This window comes from Lepisosteus platostomus, chromosome 3 (genome assembly GCF_059453375.1).
Source record: "Lepisosteus platostomus isolate fLepPlt1 chromosome 3, fLepPlt1.hap1, whole genome shotgun sequence".
NCBI lineage: Eukaryota > Metazoa > Chordata > Actinopteri > Semionotiformes > Lepisosteidae > Lepisosteus > Lepisosteus platostomus.
The window spans coordinates 36,494,430-36,518,507 of NC_142613.1; the positions used below are offsets into that span (position 1 = coordinate 36,494,430).

Genomic DNA, 24,078 nt, shown 5'->3' on the forward strand with positions numbered 1-24,078 from the left:
TATCAGTGATTGTTCGGCTAATTGCTAATGGCTGCTGTGGTTGGCTGTTTAACAGTCTTATTGCCTGAGGGAAAAGGCTGTTTTGAAATCTGTTGGTCTTTGTATGCTTCGGTATCATTTTCCAGACGGTAGTAGAGAAAACAGATTATGGTTGGGGTGACTGGGGACCGAATAGACCTGGTCTTCTTGAGGCATCTAACAGATTAGATATCCTCGATGTTCGGTAGCATGCAGCCGGTGATGTGCTGTGCTGATTTCACCACCCTCTGCAGTGCTTTGTGCTCTCGGGCGGAGCAGCTCCTATACCAGGCAGTGATGCAGCCAATCAGGATACTCTCAACAGTGCACCTGTAGAAATTAGCCAGGATATGGGACAGCATGCCGAACTACTTTAGTCAGCGAAGAAAGAATAGGCGTTGCCGTTCTGTCTTGGCTACGTGGCTGGTGTGGTAGGACCAGGTTAGGTCTTCTATGATGTTAACACGTAGGAATTAAAAACTGTTGACCCTCTCCACTGCGGACCCGCTGATGTAAATGGGTGTGTGGTCTGCTCTTTGATGTTTTCTGTCATCCTCGATAAACTCCTTGGTCTTACTGGTGTTCAGAGAGAGGTTGTTGGCCTGGGACCATGCAGCCAGGGTTTCAACCTCCTCCCTGTATGCAGTCTCATCCCCGTTTGTGATCAAGTCGATGATCATTGTATTGTCCGCAAACTTAATGATGGAGTTTGTTTTGTCCTTGGTGACACAATTGTGAGTGAATAAGGAGTAGAGGATAGGGCTGAGCACACAGCCTTGGGAGGAGCCAATGTTCAGAGTCAGGGTGGAGGATGTACTTGTGCCTACCCTAACCACCTGTGGATGATCCGTCAGAAAATCCAGGATCCAATTGCAGAGAGGGGAGTTCACTCTTAGGTCCCGGAGCTTGGTGATAAGCTTTGAGGGTGCAATGGATATGAATGCTGAGCTGTAATGATGACTCATGATGACTGTTATGAGTGCAACGGGGCGGTAATCATTTAGGCAGCTAACTCTGGTTTTCTTGGAGACTGGAACAATGGTGGTTTTCTTGAAGCAAGAGGGGACTGTGCATTGAGTAAGGGAAAGATTGAATATGTCCGTGAAGAATTGAATATGTTTGCCAGCTGGCCTACACAGGCCTTTAGAACATGGCCAGGGATAGTGTCAGGGCCAGGAGCTTTGCGTGGATTTGTCTTCCTAAAAACTTTGTCCTAATCATACAACAGCGAGTCTTACTGTATAGCGTCTTAATGTCATCTTATAGTAGTGCTACCATTCCTTGACCTGAATATTACAGATACTACTTTTCTGATCAACTTCATTTTCATAATCACACCTTGGGTTCAATACATTTTAGAAATAAAAATTTCAATCTAGCAATTTATTCAGGCACTGCATACTGGAAATTAAAGCTACAGTGAAATTAGTTTTATCTTATGTCTGGCTGTGCTCTGGCTGTGCTCTGGCTGTGCTCTGGCTGTGCTCTGGCTGTGCTCTGGCTGTGCTCTGTACCAGAAAGTCTGCTTTCAGTTTTACAGACCTATATCTTTGTCCCATACTCTTTTCTTATCCTTCTTTGGTTAATTCTACGAGTTTAAATTGTAGGCTTTGTGTTCTGTACCAGGCTAACAGCTTAAAACATTTTTCCTTGTTTTTTTAAACAGAATAGGCTGATCTGAAATTCCTTTAATCGGGGATTTAGATGAGATTTGGACAGATTATAGACATGTAGTTTTAAACAAGATACCGTCTCCTTTATGAAACTACAATCTCACCATTTTCTCCTCCGTGTGCTGTATAGTGTTACATGGTGAAGTGCTGATTGTTTTCTAAGCAGTTTTCAAGGTTATGGTACCCTAGGGCAGAGCATGTTTACAGTTGTAGAAACAAAGATTAAGTATGTTGTTCATTCTCTTTGAAGTATCTTGTCTCGCACACTTAAAATCCTACAGTAGCTGGCTGTGATTGGTCCAAAAAGACAGTTCATGTCTTGCATTAAACTACTTCATTAAAGAACTTGGAAGCTTAAACATAAGGAAAACCTGTTTAACTGTTTTCCAATAATTTGTATTCCATACCCAGTATATAAATCATATTATATATATAATATATTACTCAACAGTAATATTACTATATTGCGATATAACCAGAAGTGGGAATAGACAGTCTGAGCTGTCTATAGTCTATTTTACGTTACAAGGGAACTTTAACAGTAATTATGGATGGGCAGGCCCCATGTACTTCAGAACTGGGATCCATTTCAGGGCTTTTTTAGGTCACATTGGTACTTTGAATTACAGATTCAGAGTTTCATACATTTTTAAAACACTGCCTTATAAAATACAACTCTGGTTAGTTTCACAGACAGGTTACATTTCTCAGACTCCAGGAAAAGATTAAGACTTTTCACATTACTAATGAAAACAGGCCCCTTGACCCAGTATTGATGTGTTGGAGCAAGATGGGCCCCAAGGAGACTGTTGTTGTTTCTGAGGTATCATTATTAGTCCAGTCTACAAAGATGACAGGCAGCATTTTGGACAATAATTGGACTATGGCTGAAATTCTCCTGCTGACTTCAAAAATGTAGAAAGTAAAAATACACATTTCCAGATTTGCCATCCTAACTCTGGTAATTTTGCAACCATAATGGGTACTTGATCATCAGCTTAAGAAAATTTCTAAATTGATTTTGGTAACCTCTGCAATTATCACAAACAGTGGTGGTGAATATTGCCTTAAACAATAAAAGACAATCCACTTTGGTATTTCAGGTGTTTACAGACATGGTCTTGGAGTAGCGCTGTATCACAGGTTTTGTTTCAGATGTGCTGACACATCTGCTTAAAATTGATTTTGGTTTAAGTTACTTTGAAACGTCCAGCTGTTTAAGAACTAGTGAACAGATAAAAATGTCTAACGAGAAATGACAAAAGGCGGTCATTATTGTAGGCATTATAGAGATATTATATGAACCTGAGCTGTTAATGAATATATAGAATGAATATCCTATATAAAGACTTCCCACACATAAAAAGGGAATTGAGCTAATTGATTATTAGACTGTAATATTGAACCAATCACCAGCTATTCTTGTGTGCAAAAGTTAAATGACTTGTGGCACCTCCTTTAGCAGCAATAACTTCACACAGCCGTCCCCTATAACCAATTACAGTATCAGTGTCTGACATCCGTTCCTTTTTCCCATTCTTCTTTATAAAACTCCACCAGCTCTGTGAGGTTTGAAAGATGTCTTGCATGAACAGCCCTCTTCAGGTCCTGCCACTGCATTTCAATAGGATTCAGGTCAGGGCTTTGGCTTGGCCATTCCAGGAAACAGAACCTCTTCTTCCTAATCCATTCTTTAGTGGACTTACTTGAAAGTTTAGGATCATTGTCTTGTTGAAACATCCACTTTGTGCCCAGCTTGAGTATTTGAACTGATGGCCTGACATTCTTCTCAAGAATTCCTTGACATTTCTCAGAATTCATGATTCCCTCAGTGATTTAAAGTTGCCCAGGGCCAGAGTTAGAAAAACAGCCCCATACAAGGACACTCCCAATACCATGCTTGACAGTAGGGATAAGAGTTTGTTGGTGGTAGGCAGTGTTAGCTTTTCACCCAACCTCTCGTGCCCAAATAGTTCAGTTTTGGGCTCACCTGTCCAGAGAACAGACTTCCAGAACTCTTCAGGCTTGTCCAGGCGATCTCTGGCAAACTTCAGATGGTTAGCTTTGTTTTTGTTTTTGACAGAAAAGGCTTCTTCCTGGAGACCCTTCCATAGATGTCATTTATGTTCAGGACTCTTCTTATTGTTGATCTATGCACCACTACTCCAGAGGCTGCTAGGGAGGCTTGTAGATTTCTGGATGTTATTTTTGGATTACCTTTTACCTCTTTTATTATTCTCATTGTGGACCTGGGTGACATTTTAGGAGGATGTCCACTTCTTGGCAGGGTTACCATTTTTTAAAATGCCCTCCACTTGTATACTATTTGCCTAACAGTGGACTTATGGAGTGCAAATCTTTTTGAAATGGCTTTATAACCTTGTCCAGATTGATGAGCATCCACTACTTTTTTCCTCAGTTCTACTGATGTTTCTGTAGTTCAAGGCATGATGCTTTCTTCAATTATTTATATTTGCTCCTCCCTAACACATCATTTCAGATCTTCAATTTCATTGGTTATCTCCGTTAATTGGTTAACACTCTGTCATTGACCCACCTCATCCTTCTTTACCTTGATGTAAGTCATAGAACTAAGGGTTGACTTGTTTTTGCACCTGTACAATTTCTGTATACCGTGTGTATTACTTTGCTGCATGGACATTTTCTTTCAAAACACTCAAATTGGTAAATAATTGTACTTTATTTCAATTAGGAAGTGAAATAATTGATTAAATTACCATTTTGTGGTTAAAAAAACAAAGAAATCTCAAATTATGCACAATCTTTCAAGCATGACTGTATTTTGTGGTATGCTGTATACATTCTGGCACTGCATTGTACCTTAGATGATTGATATGTTTCCTGGGGTTTCAAGATGTTTCCCAGAGTACACCAGTACTATTTAAGGCCTTGCTGTGTTCCTGTGTGGCCCTTTCCTCACCACAGCAACTGCTCAGCCCTTTTTGTCAGTTTTTATGCCACAGCAAGAATCAATGGATTTGTAGGATCGATACAATCCTTCGCCATGCACTGGATACAGCATTAACGACCTGTGTCTCTGTGTGTTTGGCCTGTCTGCTGTGCCTTACAATACAGCAACAATATTTTTTGCACTGTATACTGTACAGTATGTACACTTTGGCTGTATCACTCTGCTATTAAGACATTAATCTTTACAAGTGCTTAAGGGCCATATGCAAGAAAGAAGCTGGGCTGTTGCCTACGCCATACTTGTTGACCATCTGCTATTAGGAAATAAAAATAGTGCTGTGCATTTCATGACTTCTTTGGAATTATAAGCGTGAATTGTGTCAGTTAATATCCTTATGGAGTCTGAATTCGGCTCACTGAAAATAGGTCATCTAAAACTGAGCTAGTGTTGTTTAGCATAATTATAGTCGGTGTTGTATAATAACATGACAAGTGGGGGAAAATGTACTAAATATGGATCTAACATTAATTAAGCAAATAAAATGATATTGTAGGTTGTCATTGTAAACAATGCCAAGTGAATGTCTGCCTTGAAATGCCAAGTTGGTTGTGAAGATATATTTATTATTTCATGCATTTAATTGAAAACCAATTACATATTTATTATTTTGTGGCTACATTTGATAGCGATTGCATATTCTAAAGTTAACATGCCTGCAGGATTGTATTTTGTAATGATTCAGTCTTGTGATGCAGCAATACGCTATTTCTGTGGTTTTAAATTACAGTCTCTCACTTTAATAGGTTCATCTATGAGACGGAGCACTTTAATGGCGTGGCTGAGCTTCTGGAAATTTTGGGGAGGTAAGTTTAAAGCTCACTGGAGACACAGTGTATTTTCCATTATAAACTGTTTGTGTTGGATATACAGTAGCTAGATCTCATTGGTACGGAAGTGCCATTCCAAATACTGTGGACCCTTCTCCAGGTGATTATTGGGGTTTCACTCTCAAATACAGAATTTGGAATATTTGTTCCCCCCACCCCCAGTGCAATTCCGTTTATTAGTAGATTGTTGTAAGAGATGGAAGATACCAAAAAAGATTATTTTATTATTTCTAAAATTAGAAAGTCCACTGCTATTATTAATGTTATAAAAATGGTATAAATATAAAAATGGCATAAAAATGGTGTGTGAAAGGGACATTAAATAGTTACATTTGGGAAACTACATAAAAGAATGAGTCAAAAAAGTCAAAAGTTTTAAATGTACTTTATCAATTCACTTAAAAAAATTAAATATATGGTTAGTTTTAATTTTTTAAGCATTTCTCAACTGTATAATAATAAACGATAAAAATGTAAATCTTTTAACTTTTAAATCACAAGCTTATTAATGGTGTACATACAGTAAACCATTTTATTTACATTTTAAATAATGAGCAGTGATCCGATTAGGAAGGTCACCTGCTTGCTGTCAGCCTCTTTATGTCAGAGAACACCTGAAGGGAGACAGAGAATGCAGTGGAGTTTTTTTTTTAGTGATGAATGCCATTTTGCAGAGCTGGCACTGTGAGCATTTTTCAGACCAGTAGGTGGAGTTGTACAAATTTAATGGTTTGAAGAGAATGACAAAACAACCTGTAAGTAACCAAGGGTGGTAACGAAAAATCATAAAAATACCTACGAGAGATTGTGCAAAAAAGGTATTTCTTTACTTAAAGTGCTCTGTGCATAATAACTACAGTATTTACTAGAAAAAAGACGTAGCAGAATATTAAAGAAAGAAATAAACTGCAGTCTTTCAAGATAAATTCCTACTGGCAATTCCATCTGAATTAGTAACACTATGCTGTGTAAGTCACACAGACAAGGTATAGTATGCATAAAACACTGAGATAAAGGCAAATCAAAGACTAACTTGTTACAACATTGAGCAATGAGGAATCTTTTTTTAACACGCATAGACACTTGGTGCACATTGAAGTTAGCCTTACTGCTCAGATATAGATTGAGAAAGTCCTTGAGCCAGTAATTCCTTTGTTCCTGCAAGCCAATCAAAGAAGTGTTGAGTTTTGCAGCAGGACAACTCAACAAAACAAAACTAAGGTCTTGTCATGGTTAACTTTACTCCTAAGCTGAAACTGGATGCCATGGCACTCTCTCCAGAGCCTGTACGTGTCTTTGTGAGTTGTTTTAGTGCTCATGGAGGTCATGTTCAATACGAACTTTTCATAATGTTTTCTTTCTGATAGTACTTACATTAGACATTTGCGTTTTATGTGATTGTTTAAAATATTCTATTAAATCCATTCAAGCTGAGAGTTGTGTGTCTTTGCAGTTCTGTATATTTTGATCTCTGCTGCATTACCCAAGGATGCTGGGCAGATGAATCCAGGGAATTAACTGTCTTTTAATGGAATTTATTTGATGACTTGCACCTCACAGATTAGAGTTAAAAGGCAGCATAAATACTAATTGAAAGATTCCTCATTGGCAGGCAGGGATCCTGTTCCCAAATGGAGCTGGCCAGAATATTGTTAGGTTCAAATTATAAAGCTAAAGCCTTCACAATCCTGATGTAGTATTTGTGAGGAAAGGGAAATGCGATTACCCTGGCACAGTGCTTTGAAGTGTTCCACTGCAAGATTCGTCATACTGTTATTAAATCAAAGAGAGCAGCTTGTCACAGGAGGCTTGGCAAAGTGTGCAAACTCAGGAGGTGGAAATTGCCTTTAACGTTCTCCTCTGAGAGATGTGCAGACCTACATTTAGGGAGCTCCATGTGTTTTGTAGATGTGTCACTGCTATCTCCTCCTCCTCTAGGAAGGCTTTGATTAATTGTACCAGTTTTTCATGTTAATCCCATTATTTTTCTTTTGCATGTTCTGTGGCGAGTGTTTGCAGATAGTTAAACAAAGAATGAAAATACCAGCTCTGGCAGAACATCAGACATGTTTCTGGTTGAGGGGAGTGGTATGACCCTTCCGCTTGTCTCAGCCTTGCTTTCCTCTCAAAGCTGTCATCCTCAGCTTTCTTTTTTAAACATGCCTCGTTTCCACTAAGTGTTGAGTATGTGTATAAATGAGAAACTTAACGTAACTATTTGAGTTTGCCCTCTTAATCTGAGCCTGGGCTGCCTGGAGAAAAGTAGCAAACACTTCAGGACATTCAAGCCTTTTCATGATAGCAAAATGTTCCTTGATTCGTCATTGTCAAAAGTCAAGGTTTTACACAAAGAAAGGGTGCCAAGTTCTCAAAGCCCCTGCTTGAGTCATCTGTAAGAGGCAAACATCAATGTCCCCCAACTTTTAAGGACTAAATTTGCAAGGTCTTTCTATGGCATTACACAGCAGCATTTTGATGTTGCTACTCCCCAAATTGGATAACTAAAAAATGTTGCTGCTATCTCTGTGTCATGCACAAGATCCTGACTGCTGTGAGTCAGTCATTGTCTTTCTCCTGTCATTACTAATACTAATTTCATACCATGAAATGAAAAGGAATTAAAACTAGATCTATGTCATTGTTTAAGAGATGTAAGCAATTGAATGTCAGCATTTTTTCTACTTAGTGCCCAGTGTCCTTTAATAAGAGTGTTTTTTCCCAGCATGCACTGCAATCAAGTGCCACTTAACCAAGGCTATTCCTTTATTTTCTGTATTTGATCCCAAGGCTGTAGAATGAGGGAATGGGTCTTATTTAATAAGTCTGTTTTTTTCTGTCTGGTAGGTCTTTTCTTTTATGAAACCCAGGGTAAAAGCACAGACAAGTATATTCAAAATGGTATTCAGAATCCGATTATGAATCTTAATTTTGTAGAAGTAAGCACAAGCATGTTAACTCATAATGGCTACCATCTTTGTATGTTATTGGACTACAGTTACACTTGTGCCTGCCAACCTCAAATGGTAAATGATTCTTCTAAAGAATATAAGTGTGAAGTGTCTAAAGGTTTTGCATGCTACTTAACTGGCTTTTTGCTCCATGTCTAAACTGGATTGTTCTCACATCAAGCTAGTTTGTCAGGGAATAATTAAAATTCTATCCTTATTCTATTCTATCAGTTTCGTGTTTTCTAATAACATTTTTAATGTTTTGCAATCTTGATAAGCAACACCCCTACCTTAAAGGTGGAGAAATGAAATACTGTACTTGAGTGCTGAGATACAGCTTTAAAAAACACCATAATTATCTGTAACGTTAGTTTTAATCTTGAAGGAGGCCACATGATTGTGGAGTAGCAATTCTTAAAGGCCGCTCTCTAGAACATGAATATGCTCAGTCACAGGACTGAATCACAGTGTCTGTTTACTCTAATCAAAAGAGGCTCTTGGAGCATTCGGAGCATTTCAAGGATGGCAAAACTATGCTGCCTTTAAAACAAACTTCTAAACTGGTGTCTTAACAATGTTTTTCCTCCAGGGCAGAATGTTTATTAGTAAAGGTATTGACACTGGCTTTGGGGTACAAATTTAAAAAAAGAAAATGAATTCTGAAGAAATACATTTTGATTCATAGAAAAGCATCATGACGCATCTCTCAGTTAAAACTGAAGGCTCAGTATCTTTAAGTGGATGTTGTTTTTGGAATTAAATCCCCAAGACATTTATAACTCTCATAACTTGTTTCATAACCTGTTTCTCTCTACTTAGCACAGAGAAACATCCTGATGTTCATTAAATTGTCAGTTATGTTTTTTATGCATCTGCAATATTGAAGAACTAGTAGATGCCAGTGCCACTTTCTGTACTGCTACGATCCATAGACTGCCTTGAGATTGATGAAGTGTGCACTGTCAAGTTATATGGTTCCCTTTTCCCCACTTTGAGAGCTCCTCAGTGTCTACAGCAGTGTTAACTTCAAATGGAGGAGAAATGCAGCTGTTAAAGGTCAAACTGCAAGCTTCCAGGTGCCACAGTGGTCACTAAGCTGTATGGTGGACTCGAGCCTGTAAGATTGTCCACACTGCTGCTGCTGTGAGCTTGAACTCACACTGAGAGAGGCCTGAAGCTTTTTTGTCCTTACCATTGAATTACAGTGTTGCCAGAGGAGATATAATCAACACAACATTTACAGACATTTACAGTACAAACTTGTAATTGGACAGTTACATGTATCAAATAAAATGTTATTGTGAGACAGGCTCACTGTTTCTATTCTTTGAATGAGAAATGTGTTTATTTATTTGTTTTGTCTTGAAGGAAACCCAGGATGTTAATGTGTTTTATGCTCCTTTTTGGAAACTACTTTTTTTTTAATTCAAGGTCTGACCCATTTTGAAAGCTGCTCAGAAAAATATTTTGAGGAAGCGTTTGCTTTCAGTTGGGTGGACACTTTTTTGTGTGTGTTTTTGGACAGTTGTGAAGCGAGTGCTGAAAAGCAGCTCTCCTTGGCTGTTGAAGTAAAATATTAATGCCGTCAAGGACAGTGTAATCTACACATCATGTAAGAAAATGTATTAATGCTTTCTCAGATTTGTATTTTGACCTTGTTGATTTTTTTTTTCCAGCATCATAAATGGCTTTGCCCTGCCATTAAAAGCAGAACATAAACAGTTTCTGATGAAAGTTTTGATTCCTATGCACACGGCAAAAGGACTGGCTCTCTTTCACGCACAGGTATTGTACTTTTTTATTGGTGTGAATACAGTGCTTTCCTTCATAGGCTCACTTCCATAACATTTCATTTTTAAGGACTTTATTTTCATGTCACAAAGAATTGCGGAACCAAACACTAAAGTCTACAATGTTAGATATAGTTCTAAATGCAACCTTTCCAGCATGTTGTATTCAACAATCTTGTGATTCAACAGAATCACATTTTCCCTTATGTAAGTTCAATATTAATATACAGTCATCTCAAACCCGGACTCCTACAGTACGTCCTCTGTTTACCAGAGATCGTCTACTTCCTCTCTACAAATCTCTCAGGTAGTAATTTTCTTCAATGAGCCAAACTATCTGCACCTTCGACTAAAATGTCAGTGCCTCCGAACAACCCCATGTTCCTCATCTTCCAGTGGGTGTCCTTTCCACTATTCACTACAGCCCACATCCTGTCGAACACGTACAGTAAGAGGGAAGTTTGACACAAGAGACTCCATATACAATGAAACCTGAGATCAAGGAAAAGCTGGACATAAAGGCCTGTAATGAATCTTGAAATTCAGCAGCCTGAGCTAGCACACTAAGGTCTAGGAGCAAGGCTTGACAGTACTTAAATATTTGTACTGGGCAAACGCGAACTTGATATCTTTGTGAATATTAGAGAAAACCCCAGAGGATGTGTGTTTCCACCCCTTTCTTGTTTGGGCTTCTGTTAAAATGCCCGCAGGGGGCAACCTATCATTATGAGGCATGTCAATATTTTCCAGTTTATGGATACCGATATCTTGGAGAGTAGTGTTCCCAATAGGACCAGATCTTAAAAAGTCAAGTCAAGCATTAAGTCAAACATATGTGTCAAAGTATGGGATATCCAGCTTGGGTCTAATATCCCACATTCTGAACACCTCCTTACCCCAAACCTGGCAAAATGACACAGCCATTCCCGAGGTCTTCTGGGCACTTACAGCTATGTAGTGCCATTGGTAAGGGATGCGCCTCTCTCCCGTCAGTGCTGAACCCCCTGTCTGGGGATGTGTTGCCTGTCACATATTAGAAAACACGTGGCTCGCAGGTGGGTGGATTGCAGGAGTCTGCCTGGGAGTCACACCGGTGATGGGGTTTGTAGTGGCCTATGATTGGCTTTTCCAAATCAGATGGGTGTAACAAAAAAAATAAAGATAATTGGTGCTTCTAAATTAAACAAATCATGTATCCTAAGGGCAGCACGATGGTCAAAGAAGCCTGCGCTTTCCTTACAGAATCCTGTAGTTCAGTATCACTGGGGCAGAATGAAGATTTTTCATTACAGTCTAATCCTCTTTGAAGCATTTTGAAGCATTTTTACTTTCTTTAAAAGTTTTTTATCCTTAGACAATACTGCCCTCTTGTGGTTCTGGCTCCACACCAATTTTAAGAGCTGTAATGAAATTAGATGGACACTCTGCTAGGCTTTGAAGTATTTTCTCATTGTGCAGTGAATTGCCATACTGTCCCAGAAATAAACCAATCTTGTGCCATTTCAGAAAGACATAGATGGCGTGCTCCCCAATTCTTAAAAAATTATTTTCCATGATGTGTGATTGTTCTGTGCCCCTGATAATATTTCAGAAACCATACTGCAAAAAATAAATCACTGAGTCATAGTAGCTAATTAAGGCTCTAGTGGTGTTCACAGTTGTGTGCACCTTCTCAGTCTCTTGCTTGGCGTGGAAAATGGAGATAGATGACACTATGGCTGTGAGATTGCCTTTTCAAATAAATCCATTTGTGGACTTTGCAGTGAAGTGTCACTTCTCCTCTTAGAGAGATCTGTTTCTCATTTTTATTAGACCAGGAGAGAAATGAGACATCCGGATATTTGTGCCTGTTTTTTTTTAGTTCTTTTCCAACGTCATGTGTTATAAACCAAAAGGGTATAGTCCATACCACAGCTGCAGTGGCTCATCGGATCACAGCTCATCTTGGTTTCCGTAGTGTTAAGAGGAGTAGATAGTACATCCCAGGCTGGGATGCTGATCCATCACAGGAATTACCTCACAGCAATGCTGATCCCTAGTTATATAGCTGGGTGGACTGGATGGTGAAGTACTTCTCCCAAGGGTCAAACAGCTGCAGGGGTTTGAACTCCCCAACCCAGAGTCCAGAGGCTACTTTATGCTCTACTGATTTATACGAAATCCATCCATCCTTTTTCTACCACTGTGTCGTTGAACTGTGAGAGGAAACTGTGGTAACCAGAGGTAGCCCACATGGAAACAGGGAGAACATACAAACTCCACACAGATAGCACCTCAAGTCCAGAACTGAACTCGGGGCCCCAGTGCTGTGAGGCAGCAATCCTTACCACTGTGCCACTCAAAGTACTAAAAATTTAAAAAGTTAAGAAATTCTAGCCTTAAAACAATGTGATTTTTTAAAGAAAATTGAAGTTAAAATGCGACGGTTTAAGGATTCCATAAATATAGGTCAAGTAGGGAGCTGTGTCAGCATGCGTAGGCTGCAAAGGGACAAGCAAAGTTTATTCCATGCTGTAAGAGAAGAAAGGAAACACAACATTTCAGCTGTGGAGCCTTCTTCGGGTGTCATAAACATGATTAAATATGGACTTATTGTCCAATATATGTCTACAAAGAAAGACCAAGTGTTGATGTTTAATATTGTCTTTTGTATTACAGCTGGCTTACTGTGTTGTGCAGTTCTTAGAAAAAGACCCCACTCTCACTGAACCAGTAAGTATGTAATTTTGATATAGCTTCCCCCCTGTGCTATACAGTAATTCGGAAGAGTAGAAAAAATGCCCCATTGTAAACCGTGGATGAAAACCACAGTTCAAATGGAAAGCACAGATGAAACATTTCTTTCTTAAATAATGTTTCCTCTATCTGTTCTTTCTGTCATGCTAATATTATAGAGTACCATAGCTTCACATAAAAAAATCTAGTTTCTTTTGAACTTTCTGTGTAACGCTGTATATAATGTACTGGTGATTTTTAAATTATAATTGTAGCTATGAAAGTAGATGCGCAGGGTGTTTTGAATGGCTGTGTACAGCTTGTTGGTGTGTTTTCTGCACAGGTCATTAGAGGGCTGCTGAAGTTCTGGCCTAAAACGTGCAGTCAGAAAGAGGTAAGTCTGCTTTCTTCACTGGTGCTTGAAATCAAAACGTTCAGCTGCAGCATTATAACTCTCAGTTCCATGTCATCTTGCCAAAACATCAAGAGTAACCCTTTGAAGAAATGCTGTTTATTCCGAAAACAGGATTTAGTCTAAATGACTAAGGTAACCTGGCTTTTCTTTTCTCAGCGTGCGGTATGCATCTGATATGGTATTTTAATTACACCCACTCCACACTTCTACTTGTGTCAGTTTTTTCTGTTCTTAGAAATGATTCTCAAACACATCTCAAATATTGTTAAACATTTGTAGAACAGGACAATTTTGTTTTCAGAAACATTTTTTTTATTGTAAACGAAACCTAGGCTAGTATTTTGTTTTGAATGAAATAACTTGGGACCATAAGCTGCATGTTGGTCATAAAGCAAAAAATGTAAAATGTACAATATTACCATTATGAAAACAGAACACAAAGTATATACAGTACTGCAAATGATCCATTCATCATTGTCAATAACTGCTTACTTCAGTACAGAGATGCGGTGAGTTGGAGCCTAACACTAAAATCAATGGGAGCTTGATGGCACACCCTACCGTACAGACAGGACACGCACATGTGTACAGGGGACAGTATATATAGACACCTAGCACTTATAGCACCTAGTGAAAACCCACATGACCTCAGGGAGAATATGTAAACTCCACACAGAAGGATCCCCAGACTGGAATCAGCTCCAGAATCCAGTAGCTATGAGGCAACTTCCTTGTCACTGTCATCCTACTGCAAATTATAGTGAACAAATATTATTAAACACAGAAATAATTCTTTAATACAGAATGCATGCATAAATGCACTGTGTGAACACATATTTGAGAACATCAATGTTTGGTATGTGAACACTTTTTTTAATTAAATGTTGTTTTCCTGTTCCTGTACAGTTTGCTAAGGAAGCACAGTGAATTGTCTCAGACATCTTCTAACACTTTTCACAATTCATCCAAGTCGATTGATTGCCATTTAATTTACTTTCATTATCCACGAAACCTCCACATCATCCACAACCCCACAAAACCTGTAATATTCATTTTGCGACTTTGTGAAGGACTCTATAAATTCCAAATAAGAATTTCACTACAGTTCCTGTACATATGACATCAATTTTACCCTGTCCACAAATATTTCCATGGCTGTGTTTTGTATCATTATTAATAACATCCACAGCCTTCTCAAGTGAAATGCATTATTTTTTTAAGTTGACGGTTTTACCACTCAGTCAGAACTTTCTACATAAGTTTCTTGGATGCCACATCATAATGTGTTTTTTTGAATGTGTGATTTTCCCTGAAGTAATGTTTCTGTTGTTTGACCTGTCACGATCACATGAGAAATCAAATAGTAATAACCACTTTAATAATACAGTAACTGCCTTACCCATGCACTGAGCTCTAAAGCCTGTCACATTTTGCCATGCAGGTCATGTTTTTGGGAGAAATTGAGGAAGTTCTTGATGTCATTGAGCCAACACAGTTTAAAAAGATTCAGGAACCCCTGTTCAAGCAGATAGCAAAATGTGTCTCCAATCCTCATTTCCAGGTAAACCATTCCTTTCCCTTCATAGTTAACTGTTCTTATACTTCTTTTTGGGCTGTCAAGCCAGTTTCTGTCAAATTACAATTGTACTGTGCCTGTGTCTCTGTTTCCGCAGGTGGCAGAAAGAGCTTTGTATTTCTGGAATAATGAATACATTTTGAGTCTCATTGAAGAAAATATAAGCAAAATCCTACCAATCATGTTTGGGAACTTGTACAGAATCTCCAAGGAGCACTGGAACCCGTAGGTATTTCTGTTTTTCCGTCAGAGATTTAGGATGATCACACTTCCTGCTGTCTGTTTGCCAGCCTCTTGCAGAGTCCCTAGGTTTTGATCCGATCAGTTAATCTTTTGATCAGTTGATTCCAGCTTTTTGATTGTGTTTCTGATCAATTATGCCAAGAAATTTATTGAATGATGGGAACTCTTGTCCTATTAGGGTGAGGATTTGTCTTCCTAATGATCTGTAAATTACTCCAATTCCCAAATCACCTCTAAATATTTCCAGGCCCTTCCAAAATGGTTAACTGTAAAATCTGCAGGAACAGGGCTGGAGATGCCCGATCTAAACCAGCTTTAGAGTCTTCTGTTAGGTATGCTAATACATTGAGCAAATGTACTGTACAAAGTTTTCACAAAGCAAATTCTTAATCTGGAATATGAAGATTTTAAAAAAATATATAAATTCAGCATTCACATATTGAATGTCTTTATAAAAAGCCTCCTTCGGTGTTTTATATACATTATTGTTTTTGTCTGTGACTGTGAAGATATATAGACCCCATTATTTACAATGGGTGTGTGGGCTTTTCTTCCCCACAATATGTGTCTCATCTGTAAACTCTGAAGGCTTATTGCTGATCCAGCCTTGTTTTCACAAATACTTTGTTAATTCATCCTTATTGTACCGAGCTGTAGCAGGAATGTGCATGATTTTATTTAATATATAGTTTATACATAGTATATAATGAGTAAAATAAATAACCATGACCATCAGCTTCTAAAGGATTTTTCCATGAATGTACCTGAGCAGTTGGTATAGTTAGAGGCACATGAATTCTTTGTTCTCTGGCACAGCTTGGTAAAAAGAGTATTAATTCAGGCAAACCTGGTTATACAAATATTTATTAATAATGACAGTGACACACACTACACTACAGACAAGATAAACATATAGCAGAAAAGTTTTTCCATTTACAAGTTCATAGACAAGGTCTTTCAGAGACCTACTGTATGTCTAGACCACCCAGAAAACCCCAGGCTGCTACCAAGTATTCTTCTCTTAAATAATGCATTCAGAGGGCAAAAGAAGAAACAAGCTGCATTCTAAATCTGCAGTTAAATCTCTCTATGCAAAGCTGGATGCTACAAAATAAATGGGAATCTATCTCCCAGTTTTAAAATGCACCCACAAACCCGCAGAGGTCATTTGTAACTGAGGGAAATCTGAGTTCCCTAAAAACACAGACTAGTAAGCTCTCTTAGCAAGGTTCAAATGCATGTCTTCAATCTGGTCTTCCCAGTTGATCTTGAGCAAGGACCTCTCACCTGGCACACGTTTTATGTTCTGCATCCTCCTTCCTTGTGGTCTGTCCTCTTATCCTGTTCTGATCTGATCTAATATGTTGCCTTTCTGGACTATTGATTGACACTTAACCGTTACCCAGAACTTAATTAAGGTAAACCAAGGTAAACTTTTACGATTGCTTTGATCGCCAAATCTGTATTCCCTACATGTCAGTAAACATCCCCTTTGCTTTGAAGCTGGAAATGTTGACACTAGCTATGCATTACAGGTTGTTTCTAGATTCTTTCAGACACTTCTATAGTCACCTGACATAGTCTGGAACAGAAGGCTGGGGATTTCACTGTTCGCACAGCATACTGTTCCATTGTAATTGAAGCCTACAGGGAGATCCTCGCCTACACTGATTTAAGCCTGCATATTTTATGAGACTTCGAAGGTGCAGTAAGGAGTGCCTCACCTTGGTCCAGTAGTCCAGCTGGCTTATTTGATTAACTTAAGAAAGGTTACAAAAGGAGAGGAGGCCACTCAACTCATCTAGCCAGTTTGATAGTCACTAATTAATGCAAGGACTTCATCCGGTCATTTCTTGAAAGAAGCCAGGCTATCAATGTTAACAACATGGCTGCCTATCTTGTTTCCTGAACTAGCATTAGTTTGGGAACAGTTATGTGCTTTTGGGCTTGCTGGTGTCTCGTTTTGGATTCTTCTCCTGTCTAAGGTATCGTTGTCATCTACTTGACATGTAGGCTGAAGAAAACAGGCAGCCTGGACGCTGACTTAAGGCAGCCTGACAGCTCAGCTGCCACCAGCCCTTAGGTTGCTCTAGTGACAGACACTACCTGGTGGAGCTCTCTGTGCATCCTATCAGTATTGTGTCCGATGGGAGGTGTGGGAAAGAGCAAGACTGGAGTTTTGCTATTATTCCAGTTAAAGAAGCAAGAAATGCTGTCTTCCATTTCTGTAATTAAACCACTTATACAGTGTAAGTGTTATTGAATAAAACTAATTCAAAGTGCCCACAAGCACTTATCACCTCGCCTTCCTTATTATAACAACTCTTAAGTAATATATTTTTTGCACAGAACAGACATGTTCTGCAGGGAAGGCAAAGCTGTTGGTCATTACTCTTCTCATGTAGTTCTGCTCTATTTGCAAATTAATTTGTAAATGCAACTCTTTGCTCAGAAATCTAAAGCAGTTGTTTAAAACCGGGAGAATGAATAAAATGTAAGGGGTTTCTCCAACCTTTTTTGGGTCCAAATTACAGCCTGCTACAGCAAAACTTAATTCCATTCTCCCTAAACCTAAAGCTTAGTTTCTCCCCCAGGCAGCTCCAGGTTATAGGGTAATTTATCAAATCTTATTTTGTCATATGTCGCTCACTGTCACGCAAGAGAAATATTACCAGCAAAAACAAACGATATACAGACATTGGTTACATAATATACAGACACATACACCACGATTAACTAATGATACACAGCAGAAAAAAATCATTAGGTTTTTTAAGTTCTTGTATTATTTATCCAATTTGTTCTTTATGTGCTTTATACTGCTTTTTACTGTGCTTTATAATTTAGAAGTACAGTCTACAATACTTCTTACCTATAGTACTTTATGATCAGCATTCAGTTGTTGGCGTGATATAGCCTAAGGGTTTGAACCATTTATTTCACTGAGATCATAGAATTGATTAAATACTTCCATTTTGCACTCTGCGGACCATATACAGTACGCCTTATATTGTTGCTTTTAATGCTACGTTTGGCCACCAGAGAGCATCGTTCAAATAATGCTACAGTATATATATCGTATACTGCCAAGCATGACTACAAAAAGCATCAGTTTAAATCCATGTTTTTATCTCTTTTTGAGGGTATTGAGTAGCGCACAGCACAATAAAATAGATAAAAATAGATTTGTTTTTAAGAGCATATTAGGTATGTTTAAAAGACTTTTGTTAAAAGGTTCACTTATGTTGTTTCTCAAAGTTCAAAATAGTATAAAAGCTGGGCATAGTAAAATGTTTACATTGACTCTGCACAGTTAAGAATTTCGATTTTGTTATAAGATTGTTTTGGCTACAAGATGATCTGAATGCTATTTCATTTATGCCCAGGAGTGCTATGCTGCATTTTCTGACTTTCAGCATGTGTTAAAACCTGACACCAACAAGAGGAGGTTATAATGTAATAACAAACCATGCCAAATTGCTTAACATACCATACAAATTGTTCCTTGATTTCAGCAAGGCATGTTAGCTTCTACAGATGATTACCCTGACCCCGATACTGGTTTTCTTTATAAAATATGTGCTCTATTTTATTATGATGCATAAAAGGTACAGTACAGAGCTCACAGTATCTACTTTACCACGAAGGAAGATGATGTGGGCCATTAAAATTATGCTCTCCTCTAGGCCATCTTGTTAGTGGTAGGTACTGTGCAGTGAAATGACATCAAGTAAATCATACTTTTTTCAGTGATTTGTTCATTGAATCAATTTAATTAAGGGAACAAATGTTTTGTATTGAATTACTTAGCTCTCCTGCAGTGCCATGCATTCTAGTTGCCATTTGTCCATACAAGTGGGATTCTGAAGATGCTAGGTGCTTACACTTAGATGTCCCCAGTGGCCTAGCAGTGTTGGTCCAGATCGCAGCCTGTCATTGGCCAAGTCTCTTTAGTTGTTGGGTTAAGAATCACCAAATCAGTCAATACCTCATATAGTATGCTGATGTAGTTCAGCTGTCTGCACACCGATAACATGAAGGAATTACCTTGACAAGCAGAGCATGTTAGTTCCTTTCTGTGTTTTTTGTTCCACTGGACTTGACATTGAGCAGATTGATCACTCATCACCTGTGCCCAATCAACTCTCTCCCTAATGAGACGATTTTCTTGAGTGTATCATGTACAGTCATCAGTGACCAATTAATCAAAATTATGTCAAAACATGGAATTAAAAGATGCCATCTGTATACTTTTACTAAAACCAAAAGAAAAATATATTTCTTTTGATGCTAAGTATAGATTTCTACTTGTGTTTTTCAGAACAATAGTAGCACTCGTTTACAATGTGCTGAAGACATTAATGGAGATGAACAACACCCTGTTTGATGAGCTGACAGCTTCATACAAAGCAGAAAGACAACGGTAAGAAAAGACTGACATTTCCTGCAAGAGACCCTAGTCGCTTTGTACAGCCTTGCTTTTTGCTGTTAGCAAGTTCTGTCAGCGTGGGCCTACTCAGCATCTCTGGTTAAATGTCACTGAAAAATGAGGATGCATTGTTCCTTAGCCTGAGACAAGCAATGTTCTCCTTAGTGAAAACCTAAATATTGAGTCATAAGAAAGGTTTAAACAAGAGGAAGGCACTGGGCTCATCTAGTTTGGTTGGTGTTTAAATAACTGATCCAAGAATTTCATCCAGTTCTTTAAAAAGCCAGGGTATTAGACTGGATGAAATGATTCTGTAGCTTGTTCTAGTCACCCAGGATTTTTTTCTAACAATTGCCTCCAATTTGGCATTTTAAATGCAGTTCCCTATAGTTTCCACTTGTGAGCTCTGGTATATATTTCACTGTGGATTTGGCCTTTTTGAAGAGTAGAAGCCTTTTAACCTATCAGTGTTGGACATTCAATCCTATCCATTCAGGACTTATTCTACCCCCTTTAACATCTGTGATTAACCATAGTTTTTACGATTATAGCTCATGGTGCTCATGTCTTTCTCCAAGTTGTGATTCTTTTTAAATGCTGCATTATAAAGTATTTTCTTATTGATGGGCATGTCATGTCATTTGCCAAACTGCTTATACCATACAGTGTCACGGGAAGCCAGAGCCTACCCGGCAAGCAACGAGCACAAGGCAGGGTACACCCTGGACCAGGCGCCAGTCTATAACAGGGCAAGTGCAAGCCAATCATACAACCCTACTCTATCGAGAAATGCCCGGGGATCTTAAATGGCCACTGAGAGTCAGGACCTCAGTTTAACGTCTCATCCAAAAGACGGCGCCCACTACAGTACAGTGTACAGTACAGTACAATGCCACTACACCAGGGCACTAGGACCCACACAGTCCGCAGGGTGGGCACCCCCCGCAGGTCCCACTAATACCACTTCCATTAGCAACCATGGCTTCCCAGGAGGTCTCTCATCCAAGTACTGACCAGGCTAAAACCTGCTGAGCTTCAGTGGGTAGCCAATTGAGAGCTGCAGGGTGATATGGCTGCTGGCTCTTATTAATGGTGTTCTTGATTATTGTGAGAAACCTGTTTCTGGGTTTATCTTGTATGATATGGAGACTGAATTTAAAACAAAAAAAATTAAAACAGAATGCTATTTTGTCCTGCATTTGTGAAGGAAGAGAAAAGGAAGAATTCCACCAGTGTTTCCACAGCAAGAAACCCAGCAAGCCCACTGGCAGTGTCTGTGCACAAGAAAGCCAAAATGAGGTGGAAATTGTCATTTCACCTTCCCATGCAAGCTGCTTTCTGCCTGGCTCTTATTCAGTCATCTTTCAGAGTACAATGCCACATTTAGAGGGCATCACCTTCTAGCTGTGACTTGATATTAGTGCTGCACATACAGTATTAAACCTTTTCATTCATGGCAAGTGATATTTCTGCTTCAGTGTGTGCATTGTTAAAGCAGTATTCTTAAACCTTCTGGCTCCCCGCAGTTATTTAGTTACATAGATCAGACTAAGGAAAAATTTTAAAAAAAGATTTTGTGTTTGCTTAAAATTATATTAGTATGGTTCAAGGTTTTTCCTCTTTTGGAATGTAAAAGCATGTGGTGTGAATCCCAAAACTTAATTCCATCTGTGAACTTTCAACATGGTTTATTTACAATTACCAGATAAACTTTATGTAAATTATGATAGCTCCCTCATTTACAGTATGTCATCATAGATTTAATTGGAACTGCAAAACTGAGATAAAGGGTATTTTTCTTGACCAAACCTGAGACTGAACTCTCCCACAGTAACACTGCATATGGAAGTGAAAGAGTTTCCTGCTGGCTAACATCCTGTAGTTTTCCTCGAGCCCCAAAGCATGCTGGTAGTGACAGGTTTGGTCTGGTATGGGTTTTAGGGAGAAGAAGAAGGAGCAGGAGAGAGAGGAGCTCTGGAAGAAGCTGGATGAGCTGAAAATAAAAGGGACTTCAGAACTGCAAAACAGCCACAGCCTGCAGAATGCCCAGAACAACAACAATAACAACAACAGCACGTATGCCAAATGACACAGGTCTCAGCCTTGCCATAGTGTCTGCTGTATCGGCAGCGGATTTCCTGTTCTGTATCGGAATTGTCTGAGAACTGTCAGGGGAAGGGGGATTAAAAACCACCTCATCAGTATGTAAAAGAAATCTATATAGAAATATATATATATAAGAAGCCAGTTATTTTTGGCACGGAAGATAAAAATCTGTGGACTTTTAAGAATATTTTTTGGATGTTACAGCGTGGCCACAGTATATTTGTAACTTTTGTCTAATCATGAATTTATTTTTGTCACTTTTAGGTAGTTCACTGAGGATTAAATAAACTTTATCTTGTGATACGAGTGAGGAAAAAAAAAAGGGTTTGGTGAGAGGTATGACTTGAAAATGTTTTGATTGTGCTGCACATAGATAAATTAGACCGCTATTTTAAGATTTTACTGTTTTATATGTACTCTCCACACTTCATTGACACTGGGGGAGAGAGGAATGGTGGGGAATCTGCTGTGCTTCTGATGTGATCCAGAAGAGCAAACGTCACTGTGTGTTCTTGTATATTGGTTCTTTCCTCTTTCTGATGACAAAGTTTGCTTGCTACTGTAATATATTAAAGACAGAATTAATTGCAGCCATAAAATACCTATTTAAGTATTACAAATTACTGAGACTAAATGCGGACACAGAGTATAAGTTCTTTTAAAAGTATTTTTCAAGAAATAAAATCAGTAAGTGAGCTGTTGTAAACAAGAAATGAGCCATATAAATAAATATATTTTTTTCCATTAAACTCAAAAGCACCTGGGTGTGATTTTTATAGGGGATTTAGGCAGGCAGGGGAAAACAAAGCTGTAGTGACGCTGTATGTCTGTCCAGTCTTTCTGATGCCTTCTGTCAGAGTACCATTCCAATCTCTGTTAACATACTGTTGTGTGGAAATCTGTTTTGTAATGAAAGACCTTCTTGGGGGTTTTGAACACCATCAAATAAAGTCTACTTTGAGTTTCTACTTGGAACTGAGGAAATTGCCTTTACTCCGTGTTCAGTTCGGTATTATACTGTATATTTAAGGAAATAAAAAACACCATGCTTCGGCTATTGTTAAATTTTACGCTTATAATCAATTTAAATTACAACTTTCTGTGTAACACATCCTTAACCCTCATTTAAAAAACAGTATATACATATAAAAATAATGATCCATGTACACGTGTACTGAATTTTACAAGAATTCAGAAGAGACCAACAGGAGCTTGGTTATTGGGAATTCTACAGCTCAACCAGCAAATGTCTTTGGGTCCAAGAACAGATATTGGCCTTCTTTTTATCTAATGAGAAACTTGTCCATATAAATGTGAATGGAGCACCTGTGTTGCTTAATTAGCTTTAGCAATTTGAAAATAAAGTGCTATCCTTATCTTGACAGAGTGTTTGTACTATTTATCATCTGTATAAGATAAGGAAGGTATCATCATTACCTCAAAAAAGATACTTTCAAAGCTGGTGCACAGATAAAAGAAAGTTTGCATGGGTAAAAAAGTTTTCTCAACATTTGGAAAGTTTGCATAAACAAGACAAGGCAATAAATGAATAAGAATGCTTTTCAATATTTTTTTCCAAGTCATTCAGACCCTGCAACGCACACACTTGGCGGAACAATAACACTCAATGACATCAAAGAATGTTAAATTATTTATTGAAAAACCTTATTCAAAATATTTTATTACTATAATCTATGATTTCAAGTATGTCCCAGCTTAGAGTAAATGTTCCCTTTTCATGAATGGGCCAATGATCTGTTGAAATTCCTAGGATTAAACAAAACCAGCTAGAAATATTTTTTTAGATCTTTTTTGTAGTCTTCCTTCTTTAAATTCCTACAGTGTTAACCTAGTCATTAGCTCAATAGATGTTTTTTCATACAAAAATTGGAAAAAAAAAGTTTAGTCAGTGGTTCACATAAAACATCAGTAAAGACAAAATAACACGACCAATATGTTTCAAAAAAGGACAAATGTTTGTGCACTGTATGCAAATACAGATCAGATTGAAATCAACAGGACAAACCTTTTGTTCAAAAAATAGTTTTGAATATAATATTCTGATACAAAATGTCAAAGAAGAAACGTTTACAGTTTATACTTGTTTGAAAGCAACCTTAGACGAGTAAAATGAGTAAAAAAATGAGTTTGCAGATTTTCTGAACAGTTAATCTTGATCCAATTAAAACAAATGGGGGAAAAAAAACATTACTTTTGCAGTGAGGTGGTACGGTCCCAAATCATATCTATCAGTACAGATCCACTGTTACAGTACATGTCTGAATTACTTTAGGATGCTTTATTTGCATCCTTTGTTGATACAAGTTCAGAATTTGCTGTAAAGAT

The 24,078-nt window shown here is 38.2% G+C and overlaps 1 protein-coding gene across 1 annotated transcript in view; it reads left to right on the top strand.

The window, feature by feature from the left end:
* ppp2r5a (protein phosphatase 2, regulatory subunit B', alpha isoform) overlaps positions 1 to 22,707 on the top strand; it is a 106,124-nt gene extending 83,417 nt beyond the window's left edge. Inside the window, exons 6-13 of the mRNA XM_088625488.1 lie at positions 5,427 to 5,486; positions 10,135 to 10,243; positions 12,907 to 12,960; positions 13,307 to 13,357; positions 14,820 to 14,939; positions 15,052 to 15,179; positions 19,519 to 19,620; positions 21,568 to 22,707. Of these exons, the coding sequence (XP_088481614.1) occupies positions 5,427 to 5,486; positions 10,135 to 10,243; positions 12,907 to 12,960; positions 13,307 to 13,357; positions 14,820 to 14,939; positions 15,052 to 15,179; positions 19,519 to 19,620; positions 21,568 to 21,715 (772 nt within the window). The 3' untranslated portion in view covers positions 21,716 to 22,707. The remainder of the gene's footprint in view (positions 1 to 5,426; positions 5,487 to 10,134; positions 10,244 to 12,906; positions 12,961 to 13,306; positions 13,358 to 14,819; positions 14,940 to 15,051; positions 15,180 to 19,518; positions 19,621 to 21,567) is intronic.
* The last annotated feature ends 1,371 nt before the right edge of the window (positions 22,708 to 24,078 follow it).